This window comes from Dinoponera quadriceps, unplaced genomic scaffold (genome assembly GCF_001313825.1).
Source record: "Dinoponera quadriceps isolate SergipeBrazil2010 unplaced genomic scaffold, ASM131382v1 scaffold5144, whole genome shotgun sequence".
NCBI classification, from domain to species: domain Eukaryota; kingdom Metazoa; phylum Arthropoda; class Insecta; order Hymenoptera; family Formicidae; genus Dinoponera; species Dinoponera quadriceps.
Window position 1 is genome coordinate 200,715 of NW_014560308.1, and position 19,218 is coordinate 219,932.

At 42.7% G+C, this 19,218-nt stretch overlaps 2 protein-coding genes and 1 long non-coding RNA gene across 3 annotated transcripts; 2 read left to right on the plus strand and 1 right to left on the minus strand.

The window, feature by feature from the left end:
* The first annotated feature begins 307 nt into the window (after positions 1-307).
* LOC106750686 lies at positions 308-4,095 on the plus strand. Its single transcript, XM_014631188.1, has 3 exons — positions 308-603; positions 2,544-3,114; positions 3,212-4,095. Exons 1-3 carry the CDS (start codon positions 308-310, stop codon positions 3,254-3,256), a joined length of 912 nt encoding a protein of 303 aa, XP_014486674.1. The 3' UTR covers positions 3,257-4,095.
* Positions 4,096-4,224: 129 nt separating this feature from the next.
* LOC106750720 lies at positions 4,225-7,035 on the plus strand. Its single transcript, XR_001374977.1, has 2 exons — positions 4,225-4,378; positions 5,077-7,035. It is a non-coding gene; the product is annotated as an uncharacterized LOC106750720 (long non-coding RNA).
* A 2,601-nt stretch (positions 7,036-9,636) lies between these two features.
* On the minus strand, positions 9,637-13,118 carry LOC106750719 (chymotrypsin-2-like). Its single transcript, XM_014631243.1, has 7 exons — positions 13,070-13,118; positions 12,580-12,656; positions 12,316-12,410; positions 11,974-12,115; positions 11,749-11,862; positions 11,412-11,564; positions 9,637-11,182 (listed from the first exon to the last, which is right to left on the minus strand). The coding sequence occupies exons 1-7, from the start codon at positions 13,116-13,118 to the stop codon at positions 11,039-11,041; spliced, it is 774 nt and encodes a 257-aa protein (XP_014486729.1). The 3' UTR covers positions 9,637-11,038.
* Positions 13,119-19,218: the final 6,100 nt, after the last annotated feature.

Sequence of the window (19,218 nt, forward strand, 5' to 3'; positions counted from 1 at the left end):
GCGGCGCGTTATCGCGCGCGGGGCCTCTCGCGAGTGAACTGCGACTTTCTACCGCGGGGTAAACGCCCGGGTCTGTCCGCGCACCGACGTCACGGAGGACGAAGCGTCGTCCTACAAGGGTGGCAACGTGGAGCTCGCATCTCGACGAGCGCGCTCGGGCTTTCATCCCCCTCGGAGAGAGCCGAGCACAGCCGAGGTTGCGCGGAGAGGATCGAAGCGCGGTGGTGAAGTCGCACTGGTGCGCGCGCGCGCGCGCCGAGGGTGGTGGTGTGGGGCGGCCGATTGTCAGTTGCACGCCGGTCGTTGAATGGAGCGGGTGTGGAGACGCGTACAGGGTGCCGGGCGCCGCGGTGCCGCAGCTCGTTGCGGCTGCCCCGTGCAGCCGTGTCAGTTGCACGTGGACCAACGTGCGAAGCGCGGCGGCCGTAAATCCCGCGGGCCTCAGACCATCGTCTGCGATTGCCAGGTGCAGCCGTGCCCGGTGCATCCGGTGCTGATCAGAGTCCGGCGTACGCGACCGGCCACCAGCTGCGACTGCCCGCCGGACGCGCAGCCCTGTCCGCACGCACAGCAGCGAGGATCAGCCGCGCGAAGGGTCAGAAGGTAAATAAATAAATAGCTTTGCGGGCCGGATGTTTTTCGGCGCGTTTCTCGCGGGCGGTCGGGTCAGCTGGAGGCGAAGGCGGTACGATTGTGTGTGTGTGTGTGGTCGGCCAGAGGTTGCCGAGTAGTGGTAGTGTTGTAGGGGTTGTAGGCGGTGGGACTGGTATCCCAAATATCGGCCCGTGAATTGATTGGGTGACGTGGTGCGCCCCTTCCCCTCTTGCTCGTAGCTTGATCGATATCACTTGTTGACCAATGACCTTCCGTCGTGATTATTAAAAAGCTGTTGCTGGTTTACACGGCCGTGTCGTCGCACGATGCGGGATAAATGCCGGGAGATCGTCGCTGTGATCACGAATTTGGGGTAGTTTCGGCCGATCGATAAGAGTGGAGGGAATAACGAGCAACAGTTACGCTCGCTCGGACACGCTGTTGTACAGGGTGTTTCAGCTACGCGACACTTCCTCTCACCTGACAAATTTCTCGATTCGCTCGAGATCGTTTTGTAAATTCGTAAATCCCGTTGCGACGGTGTTCTCTCCTTCTTTCTTTCTTTTTTCTATTTGTTTTTCACGAGTGCTCAGATGTTGTCGTTTGATGGTAGCGAATAGTTGGCGGTCGATCGCACAAAGCTCGACCGCTGCGCGGTCTGAAAGATCGCGGCGGAAGGGGTGGAAGGCAGCACAGAGGTCAGGAGCCAATGTTGGCACTTGCACCGATCGGGGAGCTTTCAGATGAATGATGCGAATAGCCAGTGTCGTTAACTTGCCGTGAACTTGCGAGCCTTCGCCTGTTACCCAAGGGTTGATGCAACTGCTCACTCGCGGGGAATTGAACCAGACGATTACCTTGTCCGGATTAACATGAGGGGGGAGGTGCCTTCGCGGCGAAAGCGCGGAATGTGATGACGTTTGAAAGCGTTCCCATGTCTGCGTGTCGGAACAAATTTCAGCCAGTCCGAAGAGCCTGAGAGAATGCTAATTCGCTCGCGCGCGGCCTTTTGTCCTCGCGGTAATCCTGCGATATTGATTTATAGAGTGCCACGTGCGTACGTTGAACATGATGTGTATCGCGTATTTATCGTAATTTCTAGTTCGGGCGATTTTACACGAGCCGTATGCGCGTGGAGGGGGGGGGGAAGGGGGATTTCGCTGATACATAAATCACGATATAAATATTCGCGTCGTTTTCGCGTGTACGCGCGTAATTGTGTACGCGTCGTACACGCACGTCCGAGCGTTTATTTCATCTCGTGGCTCTCGTCGAATATGATTCGCACATATTTTAGCGCGAATTGTATCGGCGTGAATATACTGGGGATTAAAACGTTTGCGCTCCGCGGAAATGTCTTATTTACGGGGCAGTTGCAGGATCAACACGGCCGGGACGAAAAAGTGACAGATGAATCAAGTCAGTTTAGCTCGCGACGCAATTATCCACGCGCTGTGTTAAGTTCAATCCCGATATAACCCGCTCGCGGACCATCGGCTTTCGGCCTGACCTGATTCACCCCTTTTGCTTCTTTTCCTTGCGACGCTGCCTTTCCTCCGTTTCACGATGTCATTGTGCGATAATACGTTAAAATGAAGTTTCCGATAGTCGATAGGAGAAACTCTTTCGGTTTAATTCGAGTCCCTCTCAGATATGTATCTCGGGCGAAATATGTCTCGCGAGCGCTGTGTCAAAATCGGCATCCCCTCCCCTTCCGCGATATTCAGGCGCTCGCGAATAATTGCTTCAATCTCGCTATATAAATCCGGAAAAATCAATACCCCCCGCGAAGCGAACATTTGTATAATTTTCAACTGGAAGTTCTACTGCCTCCCTCCCCCTCTCTCTCTCTCTTTCTTTCGTGAAACGTCCGACGAACTAGTCAGGGAAGAAAGTAACTCGCTGAAAAGTTCGCTCGGCTGATCGGCGTGTCTCTCCTTTCATCGCAGATGCGAATGTACGGATCGTTCCTGCCGACACACAGCCTGCGGCGCTGGTACCCGTCGTCGCGCGACCCCGCATACCTCCTCCCCCGTCAGCACGACGCAGCTACAGCTGCAGCAACAAGCGCAACAGCAGCAGCCGTGCGAGTGCGCCGACGAGAGATTAAGCTGCGCCCACACAGGCGGCGGCGAGGCGCCGTGCGAGTGCGGCGAGGAGGCGAAGCCGTGTCCGCACACGGTCAAAACGCGGCGGACGCGTCGCACGTGCGACTGCAGCTGCAGCCAGGCCGGCACACAGCCCTGCGGCCACAAGCCGCAGCCCGAGGGCCGCATCAAGCGAGTTAAGTGCCGCGTGAGGCGCGCCGGCTGCGCGATGGCCCGATGCACCGCCGAGCTCGCGATGCTGCACCTGCACTGGGAGCTCGCCACCGAATGTGCGCCCTGCAGGCCGCGCGCGCTCACGCGACGGCTCTGCAGGAGGCAGCAGAGCGACAACGAGCTCTACCGCAGCAACAGCTTCAAGTTCGAGCGCTTCGAGCGAACCAAGGACGAGTGCGTCACGCCGCTCCGCAAACAGGTGAGTGCGCGCTTGCTCGCGCTGCGCTGCTCACCTAATCGGGATGTGCAACGCAGCGAGTTGACGAGTCTCAAGTATATGTGCTATTTTCCCATAGGATCGTTCAGCGCGTTGCTTCCGATTAAGTGCAGACATGAGGTAATATATGAGGGGCCAGAAGCACGGATATATTTTCGCGTGAGTCACGCGTCGACACGTGCGCGTTGAGTGTCCGCGGGACGACGGCCAGACGCGTCGCGCTTGCGTTCGCACTGAAACGCGCTACCGTTCAAGCAACGTTCGTTTGGCTCGCAGCAAAATGAATCCCTCGGCAAATATTTGCTAGTAGAGATATAATTGACTATGTGCACACGCAATATGATATTTCTTTTGTATAAGTGGACACTTATATATGTTAAAACAGTTGCGACCAGTACGAAATTCATAACAGAATACACGCCGCGAATATCAGAATTTATTTTTAGAAAATACCGGAAAAATTGAAATTTCAAATCACTAGGTTCCTTCAGTGGAAAAGAAGTATTATATAATTTGAGTATTTTTTGAAATTTATAGAATCATTTTACACTCACATTCAGTAATCTATTTGCAAATTAAGTTACTATTGCGTTTAAATAAGTGTTTACTGCAAGCTATTAAAATATAGTGAAACTGATTGAAATATTACCTGATTTGAGAGCTTGAAAAACAGGTAATTACGTTTACTTGATTCTAACACTGCTTTTCTGTATATAATACGGATGAATATGTATATAATACGGATGAAATACATTCCTCTGGAAATTATTAGCAGAGTTGCATGAACGTCAGCAATAGGAAGCGAACAATACAGCGTACGACTGTACGCACACGAGCTTCGTTTATTAACCATAGCGATGGATATACACCTGCTTTCACGTAAGCTTCTGCAAAGTTAATCAAATCGCGCGCGGCATTCAACATGTTAATATGAAGTTAGACTCTATGAACTCGGTGACTCGCGCAAAATGACTGAGAGATTATTTGTGTAACGAAGCCGGCTATTGGACGGCCGCTATAAAACGTCACGGAAAGTTTGCCGACCGCTTTGCTCGGATTACTTTTTAAACAGTGCACGACGTATAACGAGAAGGGGAGAGTAAAGATTCATACGGCGACTCGTACGAGCGCGTCGTAACTTCAGTCCCACTTTTCCGCGCGTATATATTCTATCGCAATAGTATTTCAAAGTCCAACAGCCTCTAGAGGACCGAGGGAAAGTACCTATACTCCACTTTGTGTGCAGGTGAGTCCTTCAAAGTTTGATGGCACGGGACGAAGACTACGCAGCAAAGAGTATTTTCGTTTTTTTACGACATCAAAGCGAGACACCCTTTTATGGTTCTAGTGTGATACTAGGAGAATGGTATAAACGATATTAGTCGCGTTAACGCTGTGAATGGTAAATTGTCATTGTTATTTAAGCATTGTTTAGTTATCGTGACACTTCGATCCGTCAAGTGCAATAATTGCGCCATTCTCGTCGATCGACGCCGAGTAGAATCCATTGAAAACTCTGCAAATGTCAACTCTGCAATGACGCATTAAAATTCCACACTACTGATGTGAAGAGGGAATGTTCTATTGATGTTATATGTCCATTTCATAATATTCTTTGCATATTATAAAAATGTTTTTAGAATATAAAAGAAAAATAAAAAAATAATAATATATTAAATAGAAAAATATATTAAATAAAATATACATATATGTTATATATATTATATATACATATATATTATATATATATATATATACATACCGTTGAATATTTAAAAAATATATAATATTACAATAATATTAAATAATATTATTTTTTAAATATTATTAGAGGAATGGACAATTAGTCGCGTTAACGCGACTATTGACATATATTGACATATAATACATCTATTAATATTCCAGAAATATTACTTAATATTAAATAATATTACGCGCTTATAGGGATGTATTCTCAGGGACATTTCCTTGAAAAGAATATTCAGATCGGGATGTGATCGGGATGTGACGCGGGGTTGCAGTTCGCGGAGCTCGCGGATATGAGCGTCTTGTTTTCCTGGTAATTCCGTTTTTGTAAATTTCCCCGGCGAATCTCGTCGAGCGGAGACGCGACGAGGAAATTTCGTGGAAACGGTGGAATTGGAGGACCCAGAATGTCAGAATGAGGTAAATCCAGGAGCAAGAATCGCAGGATCCACTTTAAAATTGAAATATTAAGTACTCGTACAAGATGGTTTGACCTCGCGCTGAAGTTAGCTTCACGACGCGGTAACAATATCTCTCTTGCGGCATGATTAAGTTATCTGCGGAAGGACGGGTGGATCGAATAAGCATCCTTCATATCGCACTTCCGCTGCGACACCCGCGAAGACACGAAGAGCAACGACGCGCGTTCCCGAGCTTATGATTTACAGCTTCGTGCCAATTTGAACCCGTTTGCGTGGCTGTTAACTCGACCATAGGTCGGAAACATGAGATGACCTTATGTCTCTGCAACGTCGCTGGATCGAATTGCCCCCAGCAGCAGAAGCGAACTTTAATATACCTGATAATCGCGGGGTTATCAACTGAAGACTACATTTGCTGTGTGTGTGTGTGTGTGCGCGCGCGCGAATATTATGCGTAATTGCATTTCTCATATCACTACATTGCTCGGAGACAGAAACTTTTGATGAAATGAATATAATCTGCCGTACATTCAGTGGTAACGAAGTAGTAAAAGTCAATTTGCGTTAGACATTAACAGTTTGCTCGCTGTCACGAGCAATTTTATTTGAATATTCCCGATGTACACAGTACGCACGGTTTCTTGTTATACATTAAATTGCAAATATTATTATTTTATAAGTTTTATTGTCATCTGTGATTAACAATATATTCCCCTATTATCAAATATACGTTATTTAAATCGGATAGAGTGTTAAATATGCACAGTTCTCAATATCCGTGTTGATCGTAACAACTTTTCCATTATTGATTTAAATAAATCGGAAATATTGAAATAAATTAGTTCGTTCCATAAGTTGGTCTCATGCGTGCGTAAATTATTTTTAACGTCATGGAATATCCTCTAACACTCTGTATCCTTGAACAAGGCACGCGAAAGGATCTAAATATATTCGCTGCAGGATCTAACGGGTGCATATAATCGTTACACGAAATGAGGTAGAGGCCCCATGGAATCGTTTCCGCGAAAGTTACCCCTCAGTGGTTAATAGAGTATGTGTGGCAAAGTGCATACGAAAGAGGGAGGACCGGAAGGGAGGTATAATAAAATTATCAATATGTGGAAGCCTCTTATTCCAAGTACGTGCGCGAGAGCAGCGAGAGAGCAGGGTAACAAGAAATTCATTTCGTCACGGATCTAGTTATCCAAAACATCCAACGAAATTCAAGAGATTGTCAAGAGACGGCTCCGTAAAATTTATCGCGTTTCCATCGCGCCCCATCGCGAAATCTTACGATCTCTGGCTGAATCTATTTTCGAGTAATGCTCACAAATTTTGCAACCTTTCCCCGTTGTTGCTATTACCGATAATATTATTTCCTCTCGAGCTAAGAGCAGTCATTTTGTAGTTATCCCGATAAAATTGGGTCTTCATAACGGCGGTCCTCGACCTATTCCAACAGCCACAAGGTCGATTTGCGGGTCTGAAAGAAGAAATGGAAGTGAGGTTGTAAGATGAGTAAGGAAAGAGAGTGAGATAGAGAGGAGAAGGATGGAGGGAAAAGGAGGCAGCGTGACGATGTCGAATTGATCGCGAATAAAGGAGGGGCTTCGCCTCGTTTGAAGCTTTTGAAGCTTTTAGCTTCGTCGAGGCTCAGTCGCGATATTTTTTGAGAGAGCTTCGCCGGCTGACATTTATATGGTGTGGATTTAATAAATGATTGAGTTGAAACGGAGGCAGATGCGAAGGAATGTTTACTTAATCGAAATATCTTCGCGCAAACATGGTAAGGAAGTTCAATTTAACCTGGCACGCGATAAATCCCTTCGATTTAATTAACAGCGTCACATTTGTTTTGAATTATCCGCAAGAGAAGATTATTTACTCGGAATTAAATCGGCTTGTTCGCCTGTAGATTCTTCCAAATGTAACGTTTCGTACTTGACCGGGTGAGAGAATCTCGGGACACTTGATCCTTTGGGAAACTTAATTCCTAGCCGTTATTTCGGCAATGGAAAGGTTTAATTTTTTTCATGTTGATAACTGTGTTTATTCTTAAATATAGAAAACGTTAAATGATATCTTGACAGTTGAGCGCCGATAACAACAGAATGAGGATGTTATTTTATTTTTTGGAATGCCTAATTCTTTTTCCCGTAAATATTCAATTGTTCTTTAAGTTGTCAGGTCTCGTGATTAAATTAAAACTCCATAATTGGGTGAAAATTTGATTGTTTTAAGAAGATAATTATAAAGTTAGTCGACAAAAATCTATTTGCTGATAACGCATAAAATAAATTAATTTAAGAAAAGTATCACTTGGATAGAAATGATTCACAGATCGGGGATATTTGATTTACGGATCTCCCACGTCCTAATAGTACAATTCATTGGCGATAAATTGGTCCAATATTGCTTATATTGGCATTCATTGGACAAATGTACAATATAAAAACCAGCCAGACAATCGATGTTAATTGTTAACCTGACTTAACAGATTAATCTGTTATCGTGCTCTAGCAAATCCTGATATATTTCTGCTAGCAAATTACCAAAATTTCTAGCAGGTGCTGCGTGTTGCGGATCGGGCGAGCGGCTCACCGCTGCGTTCGTGTCGACCGAAGCCTGAAGACCGGGTTGCCGCGCGCCAGGCGACGCTTGCTCGACAGCGACAACGCGTACCTCTAAGTAACGACTCTCAATTACACCTCCACGATCACTGGCTTGAGAATTCCCTAAGTACTCTCTAAGGGAGAATTCACACTTTGACTAGAAATGCAGAAAAGCAGCAGTCAATCAGAACTCGCGCTGATAGTCGACAGTTTCTGCTTTATCTACTGCTTACAATCAGTGCGAGTTGATTGGCGTTCTAATTGGCTGCCGCTTTTCTGCTTTCTGCCTTTCTCTCAAGTTGTGAATTCCTCCTAACGTTCGGTAGTGTGAACTTGATACTATTGTCCGACGGACGTCCCCGCCTTTCTCAGGATTATTGAACGCCCTTAGCGCGTCGGTGAAGTGACCGTCACGTGTTTAACATCAGTTTGGTGATTAACGGCAACATCCCTGATGTTCTTCGATTACTCGCGGATCACTGATACGTTATAACCACGATTTGTGACACGATTCTTCGTACACCGGTACGAAAATGAAGACTGCTTTGCTTCCCACAGAGTGACTATGGCAGCAAACTCGTCGGTCTGGTATCCTGGGTGAACGGATGCGCCAGCACCAGCTATCTCGATGTCTACACGCGAATTGTATCTTTCCTCGACTGGAGAATAATTCTCTCTTTCGCTTGTGTATGTGTGTGTCTGCTCGTATATATCATAATGCCGTAATCCCGTGGAAATTACCCTCTAAAACCGACTAGTTTATAACCATTAGCGGAACCATACAAGTTTATGCGTCCGCTCGGATAGTTCAGCCTTGGGGAACGCGGTCTTCTTCATACGTACGGAGGTATCGCGTGCAGGTGTTATTTTGGTTGACCCGCAGTAAATAGCCATTTAGTTCGCAGTCGGGACGGCGAAGTCACCCGGGAATATTTAAACGTGATACGTTGGGACAGCTTCGAAAATCTCTCAGGTAACTGGAGCGGAAAGATATTCCGCGCGCCGGTCTGTAATACCGGCGAATTAACTTGTAAAAATTTCACAACGCGCGAACATCTCGTTACGACGGATCCGCAGGTCGAGACTGACGAAGTTATCTCGTACGAAAGAGCACCTCCGTTGGATTCCCGACGCTGTTAGGCGAGTCGACTCGCGAGAAAACTCCGTTTGAAGGCGGCGGCGGCGGCTCGTACGTTACTTAGTGATGATGCACCGTCGGAAATGAGCGACTACCAGGTCCTTTCACGCTCCGTGAGCGAATCATCGAAGAAGGGTAAAACAAAACCGGCGACGTACAGGAGCCTATCGCGCGCTTCTTGGAGGCACGGCGAAGGCGGAAATGAAATTTCATTAGCAATGTAAATACGGGCGGCAGAATGGAATTCGACACGAGCGATTCGCGTCCCCTCGTCGACCTGAAGAACGGTCCGAAATGCCGCTCCGCCTCGCTGCTTGCATCTCGCCTCGCTCCTCTTCGGAGGAGGCCTTTAACGCTCACTATTAGTTACTCCCGACAGAAATGTAATAAAGTTCGTCTATATTTCTACAGCATTTTTCCCCGATGAGGCGGCGGATGCGAGCGGAAACTTTTCCTCTCTCTCTCTCTCGTTCCCGATTGTTTTTTTGCCGTTCGTAAATCCCGGAGGCACGTATGCCCAGTTCCTCGGGGAACCGATACCCCTCTTCCTCCCCTTCTCTCCCCCCGGTTGACCCGTATATTCTACTATGTCGTATTAAAGTTTTGCGAATCGATAGAGGCGTTATCGGGGGAATAAATTTCAATGGCGTCATAATTAACGAAACGCGCACGTTAACGAACGGTGTTTTATCCAGGATCACGTTGCGTCGGATGGACGGTCCGCGATCATGACTGTCAATTACGGCTAAAATGTCCGTATCGATCGTTTCCGCTCTGCCAAGTGTCACCGGAAATGAGAGCAACACGTGAGCGCAGCGCGGTCACGGTGTATTGATTTCGCGGCAGGGCCGAGTCCTATCCAATCTCTTGTACTATCTGATCGTACTATACCAAAAGCCCTCTGGATCTGTTTCGTGATAGTGACGGACATCACTTGATACACTATGATTCCCCGCTGTGCCGCCTCTTTTTAACTAAATTAAATTCATCAGCGGCTCTTATTCTCTCTCTCTCTCTTTCTCTCCCTCTTTGCGCGCGGACGCGAATTCAGTTTCGCTAGAATGTAATTGCTATTATAATTGTGCATTTAATGTAATTTATATTCTTGTAACGCGTGTACGAGATGCGTTATTAAAATGGGCTTGGCGTTACTTAAAAAAAATGTGTTACCGTGGCAACGAGGGGAGAGGAAAGTGCTCGTTAGAAATAATTCGGTCTCGATCACGCGCGCTCTCTGAAATTCTGTAACAAGAATAGACAGTCTGATGCTCTCTCATCGTGAAATAAGATTCTCACGTTATCGATCCGTCGCCTAAGATAAGAAGTCGGGGATCCACGAATCTCAAGGCATCATCGGCTGGAAGCGGTACGGCCGGAGTGTTAGCTTGCGGCTCTTTCTATTGGAGCGCAATCGTCCAGAGACTCATTGATTATTCAAGCCGAGAGTAACCTGTAGTTTGTAAAACGGAAGTGAATAAGAGGAACGAACGATTTCTACGGAGGAACTTCACTTTACCTCCGTACGGACTTGAGATCATTAAGTGAGATGATCTGAAGCCGCTCTTCATTATTCGACTTTTTACGGTCGAGCGGAGCGTTGCTTTTCATTAGCGGAATTTTAACAATTCGACGATTAAATTCCGGTTAACTCGCAAGACGGAATTTGCGCGCAGATCCGATCTATAGCTTCTCCCGAATACCGTTGACTCACTCGGAGCAAATTACGATCAACTGAATTAATCTTCTCCTACGACGGTGATGACTGCATCTTTGAGTGCAGAGAGACTCGGGAAGTTCGGGTGTGGAATGTGCGATGTGCAGATCGATTACCGTTAAATAGTATTTATTATTATTATTTTATTATTATTATACGACGAAAAATGTACAAAATCGTTATGTCACACGGTGAATTTTGCGTACGACAATGTCACATCTTATCATAACGTCTCGTTCAGAAACCTTCGAAGCCGGAGATAAATAAGGCTGATTTAGACGGCGTTAGCGTTGATCCAGTCGAGGAAAGATACAACTCGCGTGTAGACAGTGGGGTAGTTGGTGCTGGCGCATCCGTACGCCCAGGATACCAGGCCGACGAGTTTGCCGCCAACGGTCAATGGGCCGCCAGAGTCACCCTGTGGGAAGCAAAGCGATCCTTAGATTTTGCGCCGGTGTGCGAAGAATCGCGTCACGTGGCGATGGATAACGTATCGATGACGAATTGCACTCTGCATATCTCATTTCACGCTTTCTCAGTGATCGTTCACGTCAATTCACATGCAAAATGTATCAAGGGAGGACTGCAACTCGCATCGCATCACCGTTGTGAAGGTAAATGAGGTTCGAAGGTCGTAGAAAACTTACGTTGCAGGATCCCTTTGAGGTAGTCGGGTCGTACGCGCAAACCTGCGTGGCGTGGACGTTGTATCCCATGGCATTGTATTTCCGTTTGCAAGAGTCCTGGTCGGCGATTTGGATGTTGACTCGTTGCAGTTTCTCGGTAGTCGGCCCGCTTTCCTACGATTTTATAACGACACACATTTAATTATTAATTAATAATTCCCGTTCTCTTAAATCTTCTCTCTCGCTCCCGCGCATAACGCGGTAATAAATGCAAAGTGATCGCGCGTAATTATCCATCGTGATCGATTCCGTGTAATTTCCACACGAAAGGGATGCAGATCAGGCCGCAAAAACTCACCCAGAGTCTGCCCCATCCGGAAACAACAGCTACGTCTTCGGCGTTCACAACGTGGCCCTTCGGTGGCAGAGGAATGTGGGAGATGTCCGCAGACGTGACAAATGGAGTTTTCACCTGAAATACAATCTCGATGTGAATATACTTTTCGCCGGAGGAAACGTTACGAAGCTCGGCGGATGCGATTTTCTCGCGCGCGAAAAGAAGAATTTAGGTGAGCATTCTCACCTTCAGCAGAGCGATGTCGTTCCTCCAAGAGTTACTGGGATTGTACTCCTTGTGGACGATGATCTGTTCAACTTCGTGCTTCGATTTCGGGTTGTTCAAATTGATGGTGCCAGCGATGACCTGTAGAGACCCAGGCTGTTTGCTGTAACATGAAAATGTTATCGTTTAAATTTGAACATCCATTTACATTACGGTGAGCTAATATCAATGATATGTAATATGCACAATGTGCATAACAGCAAAATGTCTATAGTGTGTTTTAATGTAATGTTATTTTAACAATATATTAGCCATATATAATTATGGTAAAAGAAATGTAAAACCTAGTAACTTATAACATACCCATCAACGCAGTGAGCCGCTGTGATGACATAGTTATCATTGAGAACCGATCCGCCACAGAAGTGGAAGTTGGAACCCTTGTTTTGCAGAGAAACCTATGGAGAAAATGCACTTTAGCGTATTGTTGTTAATGCGTTGCCTGAATTTTAGCGTAATTTTAATACCGCGAATAAATTTATCCTAATGGCGACAGAAGTTGACGGTTCATATCGTAGCTCTTTTTATTTAATTAACGAGTATATTCTTTACAGTCAACGTATATACCTGATACGGGATCTCGCCCGGTTTGGCATCCTCTCCATTTACGATCCTGGGATCGAGGAATGGCTGGATGACCTTGGCTGCAAAGCCAACGACGTTAATGTTATTATTAATATTATTATCACAAAACGAGGAATAAAATCCAATGAATTTGCCAACTAAGTGGAATTTGAAATCGTAATGAATCCATTCTTCACATGTATGCTTTAATAGTAAATTAATAGATTTTGCGTGCTAACACAGTCGTTTGACGAAATTTGCGGAATACAGTTTTTCCATTAATTTAGTCTGATTCGTATTTAATAATTGGATTTAAGATGTCGACCGACAGAAGCAAATCGAGTGATTTGTTCAGATAATACAATATGCCAAAATGAATTCTCTCTCACTAAGCTATCCCCAAGGGGACTGTATCAATTTGTATTCGTTTAAATGAACGCTTGTCAATATTAAATGAATGGTTATCGATTTGCTGGAGAAGGTAATCACTCACCTTGAGAAAGCGCGAGGAGGCTGAGAAGAGACAAGGCTGTCAACGCCATTATGCTTGTTGTGTTGCTGCAGTGTTGGGACTGCGAACTTATATACCTGTAAGCTAAATGCTTCCGTAAAAGGCAAGCCAATGATTGACGAGTTTTTTCGCTATAATTCCAGATTAGATAAATCGATAATGGTGAACTATATCAAGTATGTTGTCGTCAGAATTTGATAAGGAATGTTAAATTGAATCGATCGATCTATGATAAGAATGATACGTTGAGATTTTGTTTGAGATTTCTTATTCTTAGTCAATAGTGATATCATTGATTTCGGTTTCATTTGTATAGCCCTCTTATAAAAGTACTCGAACTAGTAATAATTACATTCAACGTATCACTAATTACATTACAATCATATTGTATTCTTTATCTTTTATAATTAAAGAATATTTCCACTTATATATGATTTTCTAAATAGGACGCATTTTTTGTATTCATGATTGAAGAAGTAATGAAATTAAATAAATATTAGTACAAACATTATATTATAGATTTCCAAATAAGCTATACACGGATCAAGAATAGGTTTAATCTGTAACAGATTTTCCTATCGATTTCTCAAGTACGTTATCTCTTTTATCATGTACGACATTATAGAAGCACGTCCTGTCCTGTCGAGTGTTAACTTTTGTTCATTAAACGATAAGCGACATTTGGGTTTTCCCGTATCTCTTAATCTCGTTGATGAGCCTTCAGTGTGTTCAAAGAATATTATATTCTCGGGATCGATATTATTAGCAACGTTGTCATTTTTGCACTTGGCGTAGTTTATCATTTAATTAAATGTATAAATTGGGATCGATACTTCATAACAATATTTGGAAATGTTATGAATTGTTATGTTTTGAATTGTATGGCAGCTGATATTTAATTCATATGTGTATAAATGTTTAACAACAAAATTTTTTTTTACATATTTTCTGTTGAAAACTATCAAAATATACATTGTAACCTTTGTTATCGCTTGAAAAGCATCACGCCGGATAATACATAAGTTAAAGAATTTCCGAATAATTTTAAATATTGTAGATTCACTTGAAATTCTTGCTTCATATAAGTTCCCGATGAACGTATGAATATTCGCATTGTCCCATCACGAAAGTGTGACATGATTAGGAAAGAGTTATTCGATGAATGATTCGATGTTATCCGACGAAATAATTATCTTGATATTATCTTTTACTTTACGCGATACGAGGAACTTAAATTGGGTCTTATTAAAAAATCGCACGTTTCCAATTTGGACGATAGCGTCTCTCGTCTCACGAGGAACTAAGTTTCAGCCATTCTAATAGTCTGTAATTTTTACATTTTTTATCACGGAATCCTGGCGAGTCGTTATGTAAAGAGAGAAAGAGAGAGAGAGAGGCGGGAAGGTAATCGATTGACGGTCCAGGAACGGCGGCAAGGAACTAATGTTTCAGGATTCACCTGAGACCGACGACCCCGTGCCCTGACCGCATAATCGGCCGTATAGATGATCAAAGGTTTACCTATCGAGATCAGCGATATTTTACGTGTGCATACTGTCTCATGATCGTGCTCATCTAGCTTATGCTAAATTTTGCCGAAGCGTGAAGGGTTCCAGAGACGTTTTCATAACTGGTGCGTGCAATCCTTTAATTTACTGACCAGTTTATAGTAAATTAAATAATAATAGTATAGTTCGTGAATTTTTTCAAACTACAGATAGTTTTTTGTTAGGTATAGTCATAGATGTAATAAATATAGACTGGACATGAAGCGCAAAAGTTAAAAGTTAGGTAGAAAGAGACGGAAGGCAATTGCCGAATCGATTTTTCTCTAACATTTTTTCTGTCGGAAGAAGGTGAGGGTACGCAGGTGTGAGTTAGAAAAAGAAAGAGATTTGGTAGTATCTTTTTCTATTTGAACTTCACTGTCGAAACATTGGACACGCTCAATCTATTTTTGGTATGTCTGTTGGTACAGTTCTAGTCAGGTGTGTTACGTGTCGCAACCAAAGTTGAAACCGTTACCTTGAAACTTTTATCTTAGAATTTTGCCTTCCGATAGTTCGTTCCGACTTGATGATCGCATCCAGATAGATATTATAAATATTTAACCCGACGAAGTTGTAAATTCCAAAGATAAATTTGTACTGTTACAGATTAAATCTATTATTGATCTGTGTGTAGCTTATTTATAAATTAACAACATAATCTTTGCACTAATATTTACTTAATTTAGTTACTTCAATCATATACAAAAAATACGTAACACAGAAAACTATTGTCCTATTTGGAAATGTTAGTTTTGAATTGTATGTTCATATCATATAGGTTGAAAAATCCTTTAATTATGAGAAGGTGAATGTAATTATTATTAATTCGAGTACTTTTATAAGACGGCTACAAAAATAAAATCAGAGTCAACGATATCACTATTAATTAAAATAAGAAACCTCAGATGAATTCAACGTCCCATTACGTTCTTATATCCAGTGGAAACTAGCTCATAACCACCCTTGATAAAAATAATTAAATTTCCTGCTGAAACTAAAAAAGATCTATACGTTTGACTGTTCAGTTTCCGTTCGTCGTTTCTGAGAGCAACATTTCCTACTAGTCTGAAAATAAAGCGCTCGTTACAGAATCCTGAGTTAACTTTTCTGTAAATCTCGAGAAACCTTTTATTGTCTACATTTAGTTTTACATCGTGACACACTCTCACATGAATTCGTAACAGATTTTCTAGAGTCACGAGTTAAATCACGCAAGTGCACATCCGATATTTAAATTTCATCGTTGTTCACGATACAATTTTGGCGCTTGATTTCTGTTCTTACGTCACGAGTATTTATACTATAAACTTTATATTTAATCACAACGTTATCTATTAGATTACAGTTATGCGTTTGTCAGACACTAGACAAATATTTTGACTGGACAAAAAGTATTCTAGATTATCTTTGAGACAACAATACATGTGTTTGGCAACATATATTTAAACTTGAAGTATATCAATGCGTATCGAAGGAATCTCTTAATTACACAATGTTTAGATAACAAATGTGTTATTCAGTTACGTCATCTCATCCGCTATAGTCTCGCTTTCTTTCAGATAATATTTTTAACAGTTATCAATAAAAGATATAGACAATCAAAATAAATATTCTCATTTCATGGTAATATAAACTGAACAGGTATGCTGGCCATATGATACAGAGTAAATATAATGAAAAGAGAAATACGAGATATGGAAGAAGAAAATTGTATTATCCCTTTCTTCTTTTAGACTTTGCATGTGTAAATCTTCATTTCGCGAATGCTCATGCGCAGAGGCACATTACGAACGTATCTCGTTTGCACGCGGGACGATTTATTTCCTTATGTCGGCGGAGTTTGCAGTCGCATGTATTATTCAAGAGCACCTCTTTCGGAATATCGGTTGTCGTGAGACCGCAGATGGAATAAAAGGGTCAAAGGTTGTTCGGGGGAACAACGAGCGTTTTCTGTGCGCGCGTTCGAGAGAATCCGAGAACACAGTTTTTTTTCCCGCGCGTAAAATCACCAAGATTTTCAAACAAAGCGTGGGCTCTCAAAGAATAAAGAGATTTACGAGAGTGAGAAGCAAAAAGAGAGAGAGAGAGAGGGGGGGGGGGGNCGCATTTTTCCGGCGCGTTATTATTATTTATGTTGGAAACCCGCTTACAACCCACTATAAAATTATAGGGGTGCGCGAATTAAAATATCATTAGAGACATCGTAATGGATTATATATTTTGCATTCAGCGTCTGAATACACATTTCGTATTTTCATCGAGATTAACACCGCGTGCGGTGTATATGATAAAACGTGCTTCCGAGAGATAGAACGATAAACATCGGCATAATGAACTTTGCATGTTTCACGTGAAAGAGATACGCTACAAAGAGCGACTGTTTATTTTAATATATTACTTCGCCGCGCGAATCCACGAGCGAGACGCAATTAAGGTCGCATTGGCGATCGCTGCTATAATTGTTGTAAATACGCTTATCAACTGTCAGAACGTCTCGTCTTACAGTCGTGGGAAAGATAGTGACTAATTGGACGTTATTTCGCAATTTTCTTAACAATTGCGCGGTTTATCAGGGTACGTTGAACTTTGACAATGCACTCTCGAGCGATCGACAGAAATGGGTTTAACGCGCGTCGTTCCACCGTCCCGCACTCTCGGGCTCGTCGTCGGGAAAATAGCGGCAGCGGCTGTGTTACGTTGCTACGCGCATGACCCGCCGCGATAAAAGAGCATCGATTGCCAGTTTGTGTAAGGTCTCTGATCCGTCTCGTGTCGATGCCACTAATTAATGCTCGGCGTCACGGTCGTAATTTTATTCCATGTTGGATTTTGATACGGCGCGCACTCTTTCTCTCCTCGCATTTCGTTCCATCCTCGACGAAACGAATCGCGCACCCGAGATCAAATTCCTTTCCTAAAGACGCAGAGGGACGACATTAAGTGACGATGGCGATCTTAAAAGTGGTGTTTTACGCCTTCGGAATCGCTCCTTCGTGACCACGTTTCTACTTTAATAGAGGAGAAGGTAGTATTACGGCTTTCCACTTATATTTTGTACAATAATTTTGTTGATAATCAATATTTTAAATTGAAAAATTAACGATTACATTCGTCAAAGTGTTGTCCAGCCGAGATTCTAGACTGGTTATGAAATATTTTTTATTTAGGACATTATTTATGAGAAATGTGGCGGCAGTGTAAAATAGATCGAAGAGAAATAGAGATGGTGATGTGACCCCTTCATTAAAATGGATTTAGAAAATTGGTTTTGTTTAAAAAATACAGTGTTTTGTTAGAAATTTACATATTTATTCAAAGTAAACTCTCTTAAAAGAAACAACAGTGAATATAATTGTGAACTTTTAATGTAGATACCGATTTGCTTGTCAGAAGATAGATATAAACTGTCGGAAGGGCAATTTCTACAAAACGAAAAGACTTTTAAACTTCATTTGTATTATTGACTTATCGAGTAACTACTTCGATATGAAAATCTCGGAAAGAAGATATTAAATCTATTTTAGCGAGAGACCATATTAGTAAAATGCCATGCTATTGTTTAACTTTACATAATTCGAAATGTGTACAACAGAATAAAATGTTAAATAACGAGCAAAACACAAGCAAGTGTACATACATTTGTGTGATAATTTCCTCTCTTTTAAGAGGAAATATAGTTGTGTATAATTAAATGCTAAAATGTACCTTGAAAACGTTTCGAAATGCTCGGAAGTAAAATGTGTTCTAACAAATGCCGGCTATTGCGTATTGGCATGTTATCGTAACTATATAAGGGCGGCCTTAAACAAGTGATATGGATCCCATAAGTAATCGCTAGACTTGGTTACTTAATAGCGGAGATATTAAGGGGAGCCGTAATACCTACAAAGGCCATAATGCTACCTTCTTCTCTACAGAAATGAAGTATGCGATTTGATTCGACAGAATTAATGTTTTGACAAACGTTTGAAGCGCGTAAATTAACCAATCAGACTGCAATCGATAAATGACAGATTTACTTGACTTATAATTTTGCGTTTCTGGTGGAAATTTTCAGTTTTAAATCCGACGGTCTTTTGACTGCATTCTCGAATTTATTGATAATTACATATTATTATAAACATTGATAATTATATATATATTATTAATATATATATAATTATCAATGTTGTGCTGAATAGAAAATACGCAGAGCGTTATTGTCTCGTTCGAGTTGCCGATAAACGACGAAAATATCGAGCTGTGTACTTTCGACCGAGTTACGAAGCCCGCCTTTTTTAAAATGATAACCAAGTCTATTGATTTGACCAATATAGATAGCCTACAAATTTCTTAGTGTTTACCACAACTGTACTATGTATATTTATTGTATTAATAAAACATTAATCTCCCTCGCAACGGCACGGCAAGCGAGCAAATAGAAGAGTCCACGTTAAATCAACAAATATTTCTTCGCACAGAAATCCGCGCTGGGTTGCGAATGTTGCGTTCGCGCTCGACTGAAGAAATATTGTTTATAACGACGAACGTTTCGTCGGATAATACGCGACATTGGAATTCTCTGTTATGGCCCGCGCTAAC

Coding starts and splice junctions, on each gene's coding strand:
- LOC106750686 (XM_014631188.1), top strand. CDS start 308: ATGGAGCGGGTGTGGAGACGCGTACAGGGTGCCGGGCGCCGCGGTGCC. Junction 604..2,543: donor GCCGCGCGAAGGGTCAGAAG/GTAAATAAATAA, acceptor CTTTCATCGCAG/ATGCGAATGTACGGATCGTT. Junction 3,115..3,211: donor TCACGCCGCTCCGCAAACAG/GTGAGTGCGCGC, acceptor ATTTTCCCATAG/GATCGTTCAGCGCGTTGCTT.
- LOC106750719 (XM_014631243.1), bottom strand. CDS start 13,118: ATGGCGTTGACAGCCTTGTCTCTTCTCAGCCTCCTCGCGCTTTCTCAA. Junction 12,411..12,579: donor CGGGCGAGATCCCGTATCAG/GTATATACGTTG, acceptor TTTTCTCCATAG/GTTTCTCTGCAAAACAAGGG. Junction 11,863..11,973: donor ACGACATCGCTCTGCTGAAG/GTGAGAATGCTC, acceptor ATTGTATTTCAG/GTGAAAACTCCATTTGTCAC.